The sequence below is a fragment of the Cuculus canorus genome, chromosome 2, assembly GCF_017976375.1.
Source record: "Cuculus canorus isolate bCucCan1 chromosome 2, bCucCan1.pri, whole genome shotgun sequence".
NCBI classification, from domain to species: Eukaryota; Metazoa; Chordata; class Aves; order Cuculiformes; family Cuculidae; genus Cuculus; species Cuculus canorus.
Window position 1 is genome coordinate 129,656,563 of NC_071402.1, and position 16,532 is coordinate 129,673,094.

Below are 16,532 nucleotides of genomic sequence, written 5' to 3' on the forward strand. Positions count from 1 at the left end.
CATCAACAATTTTTAGTTCTCGTGTCCTTTTTCAAGGATTCTTAAAAGCTCCCTATTTATATTCTCCTGAACACGTTTTATTTAAGAATTGTTTATATTTACAAACATGCTATTGCAAATTGTGGAGTAACAATACAGCTTTCTGTTCAGAATTTAGTCCTCTGTCTTGCAGATACGGCTGGATTTCATTGACAAGCCTTGTACATAATTTGCTAGGCAGTGGTCAGGTTTGTAGATCACTTGAAAGGTTCAATTCGTGCAGCCAGATACGTGACTCTGATAACTGCCACCTCCTATTTTTCCATGCCAAATTGACAAAAACCTCTGTACGCCTGAGAATTAATCTTTGATAATATTGGTACAAAAAGTGTCCTAAAGACAGTATCAGAAACATAGGATTAAATGTACAGAAGGAATTGGTATTTGAAAGTTGCCTGCTCAAGGAGATCCTTGTTGGGGTTATGCAGAAAGCATATCCTAAAGCGTCATCCTGGCATGTACATAGCTGCGGACCAAACTGGTGAGGTACAGCCATTATGAGAGCCTGTCTGCTTGATGTAGCCCTTTCCCAGACCTGGGCAGAGGCACACATGCTGTGGGATGCTTGCTGAGCTCCCCCAGAAATCAGCACAAAGCAGAAATCAGCACAAAGCTCTCCCAGAAATCAGCACTGTCTGCCACTTAACTCATAAGTCTTTCCATATATAGGGCTGTGCAATTAAAGATTGTGAGGATAATATAGTAGGTGTATATTAAAAACTAATTTTCATGCCCTCTTAGCTACTGATGCAGTGAAACAGGTAACAGTATTACCCTCTGCAAGTCTTTGCACTGGTGATTTTTGATTTGTTTTTTGTGAAGGTAGTTGAACTTGAGAATTCACCTTGTCAGCCTGATATCTTGCCCTGTCTGGGTTGGTATCTTGCCTTTCCAAGGCAGGAGAGGTGTTCCCTACAGCGTTATTCAGTGTTTTTCAGGGTGAAAAACAAGAACAGCTTTTGCGATTGCTGCTTTCCCAAGGCAGATATACTGCGCCATGCAGGATCACAACTGAGCTCCACACGGGCAAGTGAGCTGCTCCTGTGGGAAGTTGAGCCGATGGGCCTCAGCTGCTGCCTGCCCAAAGGTAAGTGTGAGAGGGCTGATCAGGCTTTGAGGAGCTTTTACGACTTACATAGGACATACTGTTACAGCACAGTGTAGTGTACATCAATGCCTCACAACCACTCCAGGGTATCGGTGAAACTAAGAGTGACTGGACACACTAAGTATAGACTCCCACGGTGGTGGGATTAACCCTGCTAATGTTACAGTAGAGTGTCTCAATTTACTAGCAGGTTCTCAGGTTGCTCAAACACCTTGTGAAAGTCAATGCCTAGCACAAGTACTAATCTCTAAAAATCCAGGGAAAATTTTGTCACCATTCAAGCAAAAGCCTGCCAACATCCATGGGGCAGGCATTTCACTCCCAGCTTTTGGAACAATGTCCAAACAAAATCAAGCAACACCACAATCAAAAATTCATGCTCATCCTGGTACAAAGACTGTTGTGGAGCAACTCACAAGAAAAAAAGAAGAAAATCTCTTACATAGGAATAACTCATCACTGAAATCTAAATCCTTAATTTCCTTTTCTTTCCTCCATCAGTGACGCTACTGCGTTATTACTTGTCTTTTTAAACTCGGAGCCTTTTGTCTTACTGTCATAAAGGAGGGAGCTCATACTACCAGGCTTAGAAAACAAAAGGTCAAGCCATTTTTTTTCATCTGCTGAAGAAATGTGGTCAGAGTTTAACACAAGATGGAAACCTTCCCTGGCTTCCCACAGTGAGACTAGCTCACCTGCAGCAGCAGACAGCATGGCCAACAGAGTCTTTCTAGTACATTCAACCAGGCTGCTCCACTTCTTAAGCTATAACACTTAAGAAATTAGGATAGTTTGACTGATAGACCCAACAAAGTGTCCACATCATAGATACCAAAACCAAAACCAGCTTTTTAAGGGGTCTTAATATTACTTTTCACTACTGTAGAGGAGAGGTGCTTCGTATCATTATCCTCTTCATAGCTTCCTATGAGGGCAGCAAGAAGCCAGCCGCTGTGGGACTCAGAGAGGCAGGAGCAGCAAAGAGGAGGTATCAGACAGGAGTTTTTCAGTTCTGCAAGTATTGAAGGGGAAGATTTTTAATAGTCAAGAGCAAAAGTGAAAAATTTCATTTTCATTCATGTTGAATATTCTTCATTTTATTTAGAACAGGGGTTTCTTCTACTGTGCCTGCTGCAATTCAGGGGATTTCACATTTACTTACCCTCAAGAGGAGAAGCTGTAATGCATGAGAAACTACAGAGTAAAGTTGTGTCACTGTGATATCTTCCCAACAATTTCTTTCAGATGCCGACTTTTATCTTCTATTCTCATACTATGAATTTTCATACTGTGCACTCATCAAATTCAGATTTGTACTCAGCTCAAGGGCTCAACTCAATAAATTCCCACAGGTTAACAAATCTGATATGCTTATCATGTTAACAGAGGCCAGTGTTTCCTGCGCTTGTGCTCATGGCCCACAGAGTGGACAGTTCTTACAGATCAGTGGATGCAGAATAGCACATTACAACGTAGTAACTGGATCGTGTGAGCAAGTCATACCTGTGCAAATACTGGAAAATACATGGTAAGTTGAACTACCTATCCCTAGGGATCTCTGCAGCCTGCCGATAGGAAAGTCCATTCAGACCAGAAACAATACTCATCCTCTGTCACTGACTCATACCGTGGAGAGTGGCAAGATACCTCAGTTTGAAGACTGACTTTTCTGTCTGCAATGATATCACCATGGTATTATTTTTGGCACTGAAGATTTAGTGCACCTTACCTAGGTAAGTATTTGAGGCTTTGATTCAATAAAATTTTATATTAATAACATTGCTTGTTAAATAAGGGCACTTACAGGTAGCTCAGTACTAATTTTAATCTATTCAATTGAACGTCTACCCCTTTACTCCTTACAATAAGAAACCAGTGTGGTAAAAAACACAGTATCTCAGGGCTGAGGAGCAGTACACTTCAGTACACTTCTAAAATGTTTATATTTCTAATTACTTAATGGTCTGTAATTAGTTGAAGGGAAAGAAGAGTTGAAGCTTCACTGCCTGAAATGTCTATGTGAAAACCCAGAGCTTGGATGGAGAGAAGTTCCTTATATCATCCTTGGCTTGACTACAGATCGTCCTTTTTATTTGCTTAAATTTTAAATTAAGAAATGCAATATAGCACTTTGATTTAAATATCTGCCTGCATTTCTTTTGTAACAAACTGCATTCCTTGCTTTTTCAGCCATTCCAGGAGCTATGTGTATTACAGATTTAAAAGCAGTTACTGTACTTTTTTAACTGGAAATGCAAGTTTGAATTCTCCATTACAAACATAAATGACAAGTCAGCACTAAAAATACAGAAAGTCACATTTTATACTTTTTGGTACAAAAATAGTTGATAATACGAGAACTGTACATCATTAATCATACGTACATCATTAATCATACACACATCAGTGACAACAAACATCAGTAGAACAAAAGATCAAAGACTAAGGATTCAGACTTTACATGAAAAAGAAGGAGGAAAAAAGTATAAACATATGGTCCATATAAACAAATACATGGGAGAGGAAGAATCAAAATAAGTTTTTTTCTGATTCTTTTGTAAAAGCTACCCAAGCAGGAGGGAAATTGTGATCCAGCTAATTCTTTCTTTGTGCAAAGACAAAGAATAAAGCCTTAGGCCAAATTTTATTGAGCGTCGTATCTGAGCAGTCAGACCATTTTTAAACTACAACTCGGAGAAGCAATAATCTGATACATTAAACCATATTCCTTAAATAAAGAAATTTATTTCCCCCTCAAAATAAAAGTTCCTTTTATTTGTTAATTACGTCCCTCTGTACAAAGCAGCCCTTGTGTCTTCCTATTAGGTTCATACCAATCTTTAAGCACCAGTGAACTCAGCCATTCACTGGGAACAAAAGCACCTACAGTTGCACCTTTCATTGCTGGTTTCTTTTTTCACTGGACATAAGCCAGACTCGAAGTGTTTGAGTGGGGCAGCAGCAGACACACATAAACCACTGTTTATTCCCAGTCCTCGTACAAGACACCTGATACAAGTCGAGATGAAAAGAAATTCAAGGATTTAGTGTATAAGCATGAGAACTCACAAGAGCAAAAGTTGGGGGAATGGCAGAAAAGGAAGGGGGAGGGTAGAAACACGTCAGTTTGGTTCTCAGCTAAAAGGTTCCTCTCATTTTTTCCCAGGTGAGTGTGTTATTGTTGCTACACAGAGACCTGGGCAGCTTAGGTGTTCTGTGCTTAAATCCCACTGATTTTTGAGTAACCAGTTCCAGAAAAAGGAGAATTGATCGCTGGTGGTGAGCAAATATTTCTCATTTTTTACTTTACTTTAGTACAGTAATGAGGTTTGGTTGACAAATGCATTACAAGTGTGGTTATACAACAAAGACAAATGATAGCTGCTTAGAGATTAGATAGCAAAACATTTGTTCTGACAAAGAGGTGAAGGCAATTTATATGGTGTTGGCTGTCATTTTTTCTCTTAATCGATTAACTAACATTGGATCGTGTAACATCAAAAATTCAGAATAGTGAATTTTAATTGCCTCCAGCTACAGCTTCATAAGTTATCCTTCCAAAACCCTATTGGTTTTAAATAGGGTGATGATCAATTATTTAAGCCTCAGGTAATTAATCCTGTGACTCGAAGATATTTATACCTTGATTTTCTCATGAATACATCACAAAAGGAAGAACTGATTCATGGATTCCATATCATCCTTATTGAGACATAATCTGGTGTGATTTCAAAGCCATACTATTTATATTTAAACAGCACTTTAACATGTTAGTATCAATGCTAGATTTTATTCTTAACACCTAATAAATAAACTGATACTAAAGATAGTTACTAACTTTTGCATAGAGTTGCTACAAAGACTCATTTTTCAAGAGTATAGGAGCAGAGTATGATGATCCTCTTTTGCTGACTGAAGCTAGTGGTCTGCACAAACATGGAGAAAATTTGACTGGAATTTTATTACCAAAAAATCCTTATCCCCCAGACTTAAGGAAAATTTACAACTTCTCCTTAGGAAATGCTGGGAAACTTCACAATTTCCTCTTGGACATCTGTAACCTCCAATTACCAAATTAACATGCATAATTAATAACCACCAAAGGAGACTCCCTTATAAAATTCAGTCAACAATAGCTAACACAAACAAGCCTAAGAAGGAAAGTATGTGAAGCATATTCTAGAGTTGCGATGTCATGTAGGGGGAAAAGGAATTATTGTGGACAAGACAGGAGAAAAATACTGTAGTGGACATATTAATTATTTTAACAACCTTTGGAAAAACAGTATTCTTGCTATAAAATGATACTTCATTTTTTCTGAAATTTGGCATATTTTAATGTGCAATTTTTTTCTCCAGTCACTGGAATAGGATAGTTTTCTCATGTTGAGATTACCGGCTGCAGGAAGTGGTATTTGAATGTCTTCACCAGAAAGTGAAGTGTTAACAGTAATGTTAGTAATGTTGAGAAATTCATTAAAGTAAGGAAAAAAAGCTGCTGCACTTTTCATGCTTTTCTGTCCTTAGAAGCACAAAGCACCTTCTTTGCCAAGTGCTCAGAGCTATAATTCCATATTGGATATCACACTGAAATTCTAGTTTGAAATTTTCTTTGTCAATACAGGCACAAGCGCTTTGAGGGATTATTTTTTTGTATTTAAGTCAAAGTATTTCTCAACAGGTCATCCTGCTAAGTCCTAAAGTCAGCCTCTGAAAAGTGGAATCTCCAGCAAGAACTGGTAATCATACTGGGTGTTATCCTTGGCTACACACCTAAAGATGATCGTACCAGGCAGAAAGAAGACTTATCAATTAAAAAAAAAATGGCTTTGTAATGCTTTTCCTCAATCATTACTTTTATTTCGTCTGACTTCAATCAAGATGAGAAGTTACTGAATATCCTATAATGATCTTTGTCAGGAAGAGAAGGAAACATCTTCCAGATACTGAAATAGCCAAGAGCATAGATGAATTTTCTTATTAAGTAGAACTTGGGCTGAAAATCAGTTCAAAAATGCCACGATGAATGAAGAACATTTTTGATTTTTCATTGTGAGAAACAGGTGGAAATTTCCTTCTTATCTCACAGTCTTTAACATCCTGGTTCACTGAGTGCAGGCTGAAAAAAAATTATGGCAAATTCAGTATTCTGGAGGGATTTGCCAATAAAAAATGTATTATATCTAGAGGCAAATACTTGTTCGTTTTCCTATTTTAGTACACGTGTTATCATGAAAAATCTCTTAACCAAAAAACCTACTATCCTTGAAAAAGATCCCATGCTGTTGCATTTAACTAAAATGAAAAAACTAACAAGGGAACAGCTAGCGGCACTCTCCTGAAATTATCATGATCCAGTATTACAATGCTGTACAACTTCATAAAAAACAAATACTGGGTGATCAGAAATGGACTGAAATTAACTTTATTCCACTGATCACACTGTCATGAGTACTGTTCCCTGCAGCCTAATTCTGGCAGCTGAAAGAAGCACTGTATGACAAAATTAAGCATCTCCATTTTGCACTTTTCTCACAAAGGAATTTATAGAAAGAGCTTCCATAGTATAGATTGTTAGCATACCACTAACACATTGATTTACATTGCACCAGGTGACAAATCCACACGACTAAAGCTGTTGCTTTGTTTTCCAGTTTCCTTCCTGCATTGAAAGGGATCTTCTCAAAGAAATAATGCTCCATTCACCATTGGCATTGTCCCTCCTACTAATCGCAGTCTCTTCCAACCTTGCGATGGCAATCAAAAAGGAAAAAAGAGCACCTCAGACGCTGTCAAGAGGTACCATACATTTATTTTGTGTAGTTACCGCATCATCTTCCTATATAGGCCAGAAAAGGTTTTCACTTAGGATATACCTGAAAGCATATATATTTTTGCTGAGGTGTGTTTCTCTAATGTTAAGTGATACTCCAAGTAGTGCATGTTCTTATTTCACGTTGTTTCACTCCATCATTTTGCTCTTGTAGAGGCTGAGAGCCTCATATACACCTGCAGAAATTATATAACTACCTACTACTTGTAGAAACCAACTGACCTAAGCTGCATCTCTCAAACCAGGATGCACTTGTAGGACTATCAGTAAAAAAATATTCTTTCATATATTAGTTAAAAGATATTTTGTTATGGTAACTACTGAAGCACAGTTTCATAACTTCAGTTTCCATGGAAAAATTTTTCTACAGATCCATTTTTATACACAGAACAACAGTTTGAGCTACTGGTGGTTCCTTCTAGGTGACTTTTTTCTTTCATTTGCTCTCTATCAGATAGTCAGTTTCATGTTCTGCAGTGAATAATTCACTTCCTTTCAACCTGGTTGTTAATGAAAGACTCCATTTTAAGTTATTTATGCATGATACATCCTTGGAAATACAAGCAGAGAAATAGCTTACTGAAGTCTTTTCTATTTCTCCATCTTCCCTTTCTTTTCAGGCCTACTCACCCCAAAAAAAATCTCCAGCATCCCCTGACCTCTTCTGCAAGCTTTGCAAAGCCTGCAGACCCCACAGCTCACCTCTGAGTTCTTCACTGGCAAAAGCCCCATCTGTCACCGAAATTCCATCTGAGCGTAAATGCTCAGAGAGTACTTGAAAAAATCATGCAACACCTGGAGTAATCAAAGAGAAATTGCAAATCACTTTTCCTAAGAGGTATCCCTGAAGAAAAGTTGTAATCAGTGTGGTATCTATCACCTATCTCACTTTGATCAGGGTTTATTTCTCCCACTAAGCATAAATGCATAAAAAGATAAAAACCCCTTCAATTCTGGCAATTTTAAGTAGTCACAAAAAGCATCAGTTTTCTAATTCTGATTTAAGGCCTTGGGTGCTTTATCTGTAATTTTCACAGATCAGAAGGGAATGCTTAAAATGACTCTAGCTGACTCCTCTGTGTAGTTACCTGCATCAGAGGTTGACTTCAGCCAGGGCTGGGAACACACCAGTCAACACACCAGAATCCCGCCATCAGCCAGACAGATCTGTAAATGAAATCACTCTCCTGAAAGAAGAGATGACCTAGTAGAATCACAAGCAATTGTCCTGTGAAAAAGCTAACAACAAATCTCTGCATAACCAGACACAGAACCTTAACCTGGTCCAGATCCAGAAGCTGTTCTGCAATTCCCATGAGGCCCATCATGAACGGAGCAGCAGTGCCTGGAAGGCCACGTTCTGCTACACAGGGGTTGGCATCTTTGGGATCTGAAGGCATTAAAGCAACCAGACAATTTGCTTTTTGATCTATGTATCACCAGCTAAAGATGAGCTATGAAGCTGATGTTTCATCAGGATTGTGTTTAGGTGGAGATTTTTGTTTAACAGACGTTCTTTTATTGAATTATAAGAACCTGCAATGCTAGGGACTGATAGTCATGGTGCCAGAATTAAACTTAAAATACAAGACTATTCTAACAACATAGTGAACTCAATCTTATTCAAGCTGTAGTATTTTATTTCTTTCTAACTTTATAAGCCATATTTCTCTTTAAGCTCCAGGGTCTACATGAAATGTGAAGCAGACAATATAACAGATTTGGCTGCTGATTTAGGGACCTCTGAGTATTCTGAAAGAGCTATAGTAGGTTTGCTAGAGAACTTGAACTGGATACTCAACCAGCTGAAGGGTTGGGGTATTCACAACTTTGGGGAAACTTTGAAAAAAACCAAATTCTATTTGTGTATAAATATCGATAAATATAAAAAACATATTTTGTTAGGAGTTACTCACTTGGCCACCAGTTAATCCTTCTGTTATATTTCTAGGGTGGGGAGATGAAATTACCTGGGTGCAAACTTATGAGGAAGGTCTTTATCAAGCCAAAAAAAGGTAAGACATTAAAAGACAAAGTTGTTAATTAAACAGTTGTACCTGAGTATGCTATAATGAAACAGAACAAAGAAACACCATGACAGGTGATGTGCAGAACCCCCCCAATTAAATAAAATTGATGTAGTGTCTACAAATAAAAGTTGTTGCAGGGGTCTTATGACTCTGAAGCAATATCACTCACAGATAGGCAACTCTGCATTTAACACTATTGTTTCTTTGTCACAAGAGCAGTGTTGTCATTTGGATAAGTTATGATAAGTAGATATTATCATTTAAAAATGTCTTTTGCATATATATATACACACATACGTATATATAAAAATTATTCCTCAGATTAGTCCTTAGTCAACAGACAGAAATCAGTTACCTTTGCTCTTGCATTGTGATCTACTGCCTCTGATGTTTTCCCCAACATTTTATTAGCTGGCATGTGTGCATGATGTACTCAGAGTTTCTCGCTATCCTGGTAGAAATGAAAATTCCAACCTGAATATTCTCTGGGATTAAGTTGAAAATGTATTGGAGAATTCACAACAATACTCATTTAAATCTATTACCATTCATTTTAGATCATAATAGTGCAGTATAGGCTATTGTTAAACTGAAGGAAAATTATTTTTTAAAAAAAAGGCCATTAATTTCATGTATACTATATGAAAATGGCTAAGAACTGAACAATTCTTGACAGTGAAAGCAGACCAAGCATTAATAACTGATTTACTGAACAGTAAGAGTATTGCAAAAATTCAGGAGAAAAAAAAAGAAAAAATATTTTGTTTTGATATCCAAAAATATAAAATGATGATACTTTACCAAATTATTTACAGAAAAAAATTATTGCATATCTAAGAAAGCTTAAATGACATGTACATGTTCAGCTGGAGCATTTGATGATAAACCCAATTTTATAAAAGTTATTTTATTCCAGTTCATACAGATTATATTTAATTTCTTAATCATGGAAAACACCACACCTAAGCAATATTAACTAGCTCTTCAGTTTGATTATAGACTAACTGGGAATGAAATAATGACGGCTCTGTTGTTTCTTTCTTCTAGAATTTCTTACTTTAGAAAAACTATTTGGATACAGAAACTCTGCTTCTCTATTTCTTTCCTTTACGTAGGAGTTATGTTCTTTTCCCTTGCTCAAAAATGCCTGTAATTCTTTACAGAAAGCCTGTGTGGTTTTCCTGAGCGTTAACGTAAGATGAAATGTAATTTGTCTTTACCAGTATACTGGGAAAACCATCCATTTGCATATTTGTTTAATGGTCTAACTATATCTTTTATTATTATTAATAAAGTAACAAGCCACTGATGGTAATTCATCATTTGGAAGACTGTCAATACTGCCAAGGTAATATTGATTTTTTGAGTGTCAAAGTTTTCTGAATATATTTAAAAGAAACTGCACCTATTTATGTATTTATCTTGCACTTACTGAAAATTATTTAAAGGAATAGGTAAATGAAAATACGTTTGAAAAGCTAAGAATGTGTTACTGTTTTTTCAAAAACTCCACTATGAAATTGCTCAACAAAGAGCAGGAAAAATACTCCGTGCTGCTCACCTGCTTTCCCCAATGCTGCCCTTGTCTGTTTAGATTAAGAGACACAGATTTGCTACTGACTCATTGAACAGATTTAATATTGTCTCTCCTGAACTGGTAACTAGAGAAGAAGGCGAGGACAGGGCTGCTGAAATCGATCTAATAAGAATTTTCTGAGAATAATGCACTACTGTCAAGCTGAGATGTGGTATCCATTGAGACAGGCTTTATAAATAACAAAAGAGAGCTTCTATTTTCATAGCTCAGAGGTTGTACTGACATGGGTCAAACCCCCAAAAAGACAGCGATAAAGTCCCTCAAGTGTCTCCTCAGGAACAGGAATCAGCAGCGACAGTAACAATATGGTTTAGCCCAACATGGTGCCTGAATGTAGAAGGAAAAGAAGTATGTGACATGGATTTTAAAATGACTATATCTTTTCTAGCACTGAAGAAAGCTTTTGCAGAAAACGAAGAGATACAGGAAATGGCCCAAAATAACTTTGTTATGCTGAATCTCATGGTATGAGGGGTTTGGGGAGGTTTGACTTGTATCTTTTTTTAGCTTTTTTTTTTTTTTTGTCTTGTTTTTTCATGTCATTGTAGCTAAATATCTCTGGCATTTCAGTAAGATATAAGTACAGACATTTGTGCATGTGCATATACACACAAGTAGTAACTTTTTTTGATTTGTCCTCTGGTACAAAACTATTCACAGCTTGTACCAATTCACCAAAAATTACAGAAATATTCTAATAATCAGCTTTAATTTCTCTGCTAGCATGAAACCACAGATAAAAACCTGTCACCTGATGGACAATATGTGCCTCGAATCATGTTTGTAGGTATGTACAGTATTTATGCACCTTAAATGATACAATATATGAATCTATGACTGTGTCTTTCTTTGGGGACATCAAAATGACCCCTTTTGCAAAAAGAAAATATCTCAAAACGTATCATTACCATGACATTAGTCTGGAAATTGGCAGATCTCATTTCACTTCTCCCCCCATCACCGGCTTTGATTCTTGTAAACTTCCTCAGGTTACAGATGTGTACTGGAGGGTGCTTGGGAGCAAGATGCTTAAAAGTCTGTTAGCATCTGGGCTCTTTCTTTCTGTGCTTCTTTCTAGTCCTATTATACGACAAAGTTTACTGAAAACAGTCAAACTTCTGGTTGAATATATATGTTTACACTGTTGGCATTACCACAGAGAAAGTGAATAGTCAGTGGTATCTAAGGAGCGATTTATCCCATCATAAACCTCACTTCCAGAACAGACCAAAAAAATCATGCCCCAGAGTGCCTATTGCTTTTTCTTGACTGTACAGGGAACCTAGATCGATTAGCTCTGGTGGCATCCAAAATTAGGGGAGTTGATGTCCACACTCAGACAGAGTCAGTTAATTAACAAAAAGCTTGAAAGGGGAACTGGGAGAAGAGATGTCCACAACAACTTGCTTCCATGAGGGAAATGTTAAAAATCACAAGATTTTCATTCTGAAGTCTCTAGGTTGGTCTTGCTAATACTGTACTAGGTATGCATGACCCTTACTATGTGTGGGTCCGGTCAAACCGGCCTCACCTGACGTTATCTCAGAAGTCATAAAATCTTTACCTTTAAATCTTTTTATCGTTAAATATGGCTGAAATGCATCTATGATCTATCACTTCAATATATCTGCATAATGTACAAATAAGCATAAGCTTTTGTTCAGGATTTCTCCAAGCAAAGAGCAGTTGGTTGGAACAGAGCATAACGGTCTCATAATTGCCTTGTTGATGGTCATCAGAACACCTCAGAAACAGGGCTGTCAAAGTTGTGCCACAGACATTGCCCTCAGCTGTTGTGAGAATAGAAATCATTGCTTTTTCAGACCCATCTCTTACAGTAAGAGCTGATATCACAGGAAGATACTCCAACCGGCTTTACACATATGAACCACAGGACATACCATTCCGTAAGTTCCCCCTTTGTTGTTACATTGCATTTCACATTGTAAACAGCCAAATACACTCTGTCCCAATCATTCGTGCTTGAGAATCTGGTAAGAACTCAAAGTAATGAATAAGACTGTGTATGAGCATTTGCAATAAATTATAATAGTCTAACCTGTTCTAGCAAAACAATTGAGCACATCTATTGTCCACCTGAATTTATTGGCACTACTCAAGTAAGACAAATGAAAGAGAGATCATAGGTGAAAACTTTCAGGATCAAGATCTGAGCAGTTTGCTGGAGAATGCTGAAGCACATTACTCTCAAAAGTATTCAGCTGTGCAATCTAAACAGCCAGTGGAGGGAGGGAATTGGTAAAGAAATGCTGATGGTCACCTGGGTACCACCTAACACCTGTATTTCAGAAAGGAATGTGATTTTTCAGGTTGAACTAGTCCTTACTCTATACTATCTACCTAACACCAGCACAATATCTCACCACAAATATGCATGTCACATCTGATTACTGGGCTGGCTGCTGAGAAATGAGGGAATTGAAAGGAGTCTTGTTAAAGCCCTTTAAGTTAACAATTCTGATTTTTTACACTTTTTACCTTCTGCTTTAGTGTCAATGCTAGAATTTTCACAATAGAAATCTCTCTAATATTATATGTGACCATAAATTAATTTCAATGTGAACAATTTACTAATCAAACTAGGTGGGGTTTTAATTGTACAAATGCACTGTAAGTACATTTTTACAGGTTTTTTTATTTTTCTTGCAGTAATAGAGAGCATGAAGAAAGCACTACGCCTCATTCAGACAGAACTGTAACCAGCAACAGTGAAATGATCTTAACTTCTATGAGGTGAAGCTGTACTAGGAAACCTAACATTTTGAAATATTTTAGTTAACCTCTCTGCCTCTACTAACATCTTGAACTCTTACCAAGCAGCATTGGTATGTCAGATTTTATAAGAAATTTATACACACAATTTGAAGAATAAACATGAAAAGACTGTTGCGCCCATTTAGAAAACATGACAAGAAATCTATTAAAAGCTTTGAAATTATTTATCTGAGTAACTGAATGTGACGGTTTAAGAGGTAGCAACTTTGAGCTGTGTTTTATCAATCCAGCTATGACTTCTGACCAAGAGTTATAACCAATCTTTTTTTTATGTTTATTTGCAATTTTTTATATGACTCAATAGCTGCATCTTAACTTCTAATTTTTATTTTTATTGCAAGCTTGTAAGTCGCTACACTAACTCTGCTTCATGCACTTATTTCTCATTAAAGGAAAGGAAACTGCTGTGAAATCAGACAGGAAGGCTCTTCCTATAGATTTCAGAATACCTTACATGTGAATGAATCAATGATCTCGGCTTAGCTTTTTTTCTGTAGGATTCTTTAACTATCATTCTGAGAGCTGAAAACAGAATAGAAATCTCACACTGAGCGTGGGGTCTCAGTGACGTAATAATCACCAAATAGCAACTACAGATTTTGCTGTGATAAAGAAAGAGTGAAGCAAGAGAGATGGAAGGAGATAGTCCCAGATCTCCTCTCCTGAGGCTAAGTGATGCTTGTGAAGTCTGGTGTGGGAAAAATTAGCAGACTTGTCCTAGCTATTTTCATTTAAATAGCACTGGAGTCATATGAAGCTCATCCCAGGTCATTCCCTCTTTTACTGTAGCATCGCAAACCAGACATCATGGTGGCAGCTTAGTAGAGGGGACCTGTACATACAAATTCTTCACAAAATTTCCCCAGGATCACAGTATGCAAAGGCAGATGCCTGTTTTGAGTAAAAAGCTGAGATCAGTTGAAATAGTTTGTTATCCCAGCAATGTGTTTTTTCATTAGAACAGGACAGTAAGTGATTCATTAGCAGCAAAAGCACATATGTTATGCACAAAACACCAGTGTCACTTGTTTGTACCACCAGCCATCTCCTATGATGCTGTCTAAAACCACATATAAATGATGAAGGAAGGATCTTCACAGGACAGCTTTGCTAATCTACAATACCTGTATTAATTTGTAATGAATAAGTTACATTGTCCCTATGTCTTCACAACTGTGTAAAATTTCGACATAAGAGTATAATCCAACAGAGTGCTAATAAATGAGCTGTATGCTAAGAGAAAAAAAAAATCTTTTACCAGTCGTTAACAGTATATTGTCTTCATAATCAGTTAAACAATTTTTTAACCTATAGGAAAAGCTAGAAACAAAATTATACTGGTAACCACATCCATCCGAGTTGTGTTTAGCTCTAATCATTTATGTCCAGGTCTATTCCAGATTTGACAACATTTCGAAGTCTGTGGGCATACCCTCTTCTGAGCATGCCAGACATGTTCAGGAGAAATGGATGTGAGCTAACTGCCAGAGATGACATGGGGTAGCCATGGCAGCACTTTCACATTAGTGTCGAGAGAAGATTGACTTTGGGGAGGAAGACAGCACAAAATAGGAAATGCTTAAGTACAGTAGATTCAAAATATCACTAAAAGATTAGGTGGAAAGTCATAGGTCTTTGCTGTCATCTTCCAGGGAAATTTTTTCCCTCCTTACGTTCCCTTTCAACATCAGTCAAGATTGTGCAAGACATTGGTTTGAAACATCTTCTGCTCTAACTCAGGAAGGAAATCAAATGTGGGGTTTTTGCACTATTAGCCAAAGCCTGCTTCACCTGCTTAAGATTGAGAAGACAGTTTTCATGCTCTGGATGGATATTTGAGGCTGCACTTGTGGAAGTATCTGCATGGCTATGCTTTCATTCCAGTGTGAAAAAAAGAACTTTTCATTTCAGACCAGGAAAGCAGCTGTAAAACAACTCTGTTGTCCTCCCTTTAACTCCAGTAATTACATCTTCATCCACGGTGTTCTTGTTTCCTTGCCTGGTACTACTATTACATTAACTGCAAAGATGATGGTGTCTGCCATAAAAGACCACTCTCGTGGATTACCTTAGTCAGCCCAGATACTCCATCAGCCTTTCAGGAAAAGAAGGGCATCCTCACTTATAAAAATGTCAAAGAGCATAAGTATGCTGAGGGATCCTCTGGGATTATACAGTGGATGAGCACTTTAATTCCTTTTCCTGTTAAGTAGATACATGCACATATTTCAAGCCTAAATATTTTCAAGCCTATTTTTGTGCTGGTGGCTGTCACTCTTCATGCTGAAACATTAATACATTTGTATACTAAAAAGAGGGAAGCCATAAACCGTCTGATATAACATCAATGTAACTCCACAAGAGAAGAGTCAGGAGGAGTCTTATTAATATATTTAAATATCTGAAGGAAGGTTAAAAAAGAGGATGGAGTCAAGTCCATTCCAGAGTCTTTTCAGTAGTACTCAGTGATGGCACCAGAAGTAGGGGCACAAACTGAAACAAAGGAGGTTCCATCTGAACATCAGAAAACACTTTTTAATTCTGAAGATGACTAAGCACTGGCACAGGTTGCCCAGGAAGGTGATGGAGTCTCCACCCTTGGAGATATTCAAAAGAATCATAGAATGGTTTGGGTTGGAAGGCATCTTAAAGGTTATCCAGTTCCAAACCCGCTGCCGTGGGCAGGGACACCTCCCACTAGATTAGGCTGCTCAAAGCCCCATCCAACCTGGCCTTGAACACCTCCAGAGATGGGGCATCCACAGCTTCCTTGGGCAACCTGTGTCAGTGTCTCACCACCCTCATAGTGAAGAATTTCTTCCTAACGTGTAGTCTAAATCTACCCGTCTCCGATTTAAGGCCATTCCCCCTTGTCCTATCATTACATGCCTTTAGAAATATTCCCTCCCCAGCTTTCTTGTAGCCCCCTTCAGGTACTGGAAGGTGATTATAAAGTCTTCTCGGAGCCTTCTCTTCTCCAGCCTGAACAACCTTAATACTCTCAGCCTGTCTTTATCGCAGAGGCGCTTCAGCCCTCTGGTCATCTTTGTAGCCCTCCTCTGGGTCCATACCAACAGTTCCATGTCCTTCTTATGTTGGGGATTCCAGAAGTGGACATGGTATTCCAGG

General features: G+C 37.7%; 1 protein-coding gene across 3 annotated transcripts; it reads left to right on the forward strand.

Moving 5' to 3' along the window:
* The first annotated feature begins 2,732 nt into the window (after positions 1 to 2,732).
* On the forward strand, positions 2,733 to 13,418 carry AGR3 (anterior gradient 3, protein disulphide isomerase family member). Of its 3 annotated transcripts, XM_054059728.1 has the most exons (10): positions 2,733 to 2,880; positions 4,314 to 4,426; positions 5,829 to 5,886; positions 6,802 to 6,946; positions 8,932 to 8,995; positions 10,306 to 10,358; positions 10,996 to 11,072; positions 11,331 to 11,394; positions 12,431 to 12,514; positions 13,278 to 13,418. In XM_054059728.1, exons 4-10 carry the CDS (start codon positions 6,841 to 6,843, stop codon positions 13,325 to 13,327), a joined length of 498 nt encoding a protein of 165 aa, XP_053915703.1. In that variant the 5' UTR covers positions 2,733 to 2,880; positions 4,314 to 4,426; positions 5,829 to 5,886; positions 6,802 to 6,840; the 3' UTR covers positions 13,328 to 13,418. The 3 variants fall into 3 exon arrangements, with proteins under 3 accessions (XP_053915703.1, XP_053915704.1, XP_009569128.1); XM_054059729.1 differs by lacking the exon at positions 5,829 to 5,886; XM_009570833.2 differs by lacking the exon at positions 2,733 to 2,880 and having other exon boundaries at positions 4,306 to 4,426.
* The last annotated feature ends 3,114 nt before the right edge of the window (positions 13,419 to 16,532 follow it).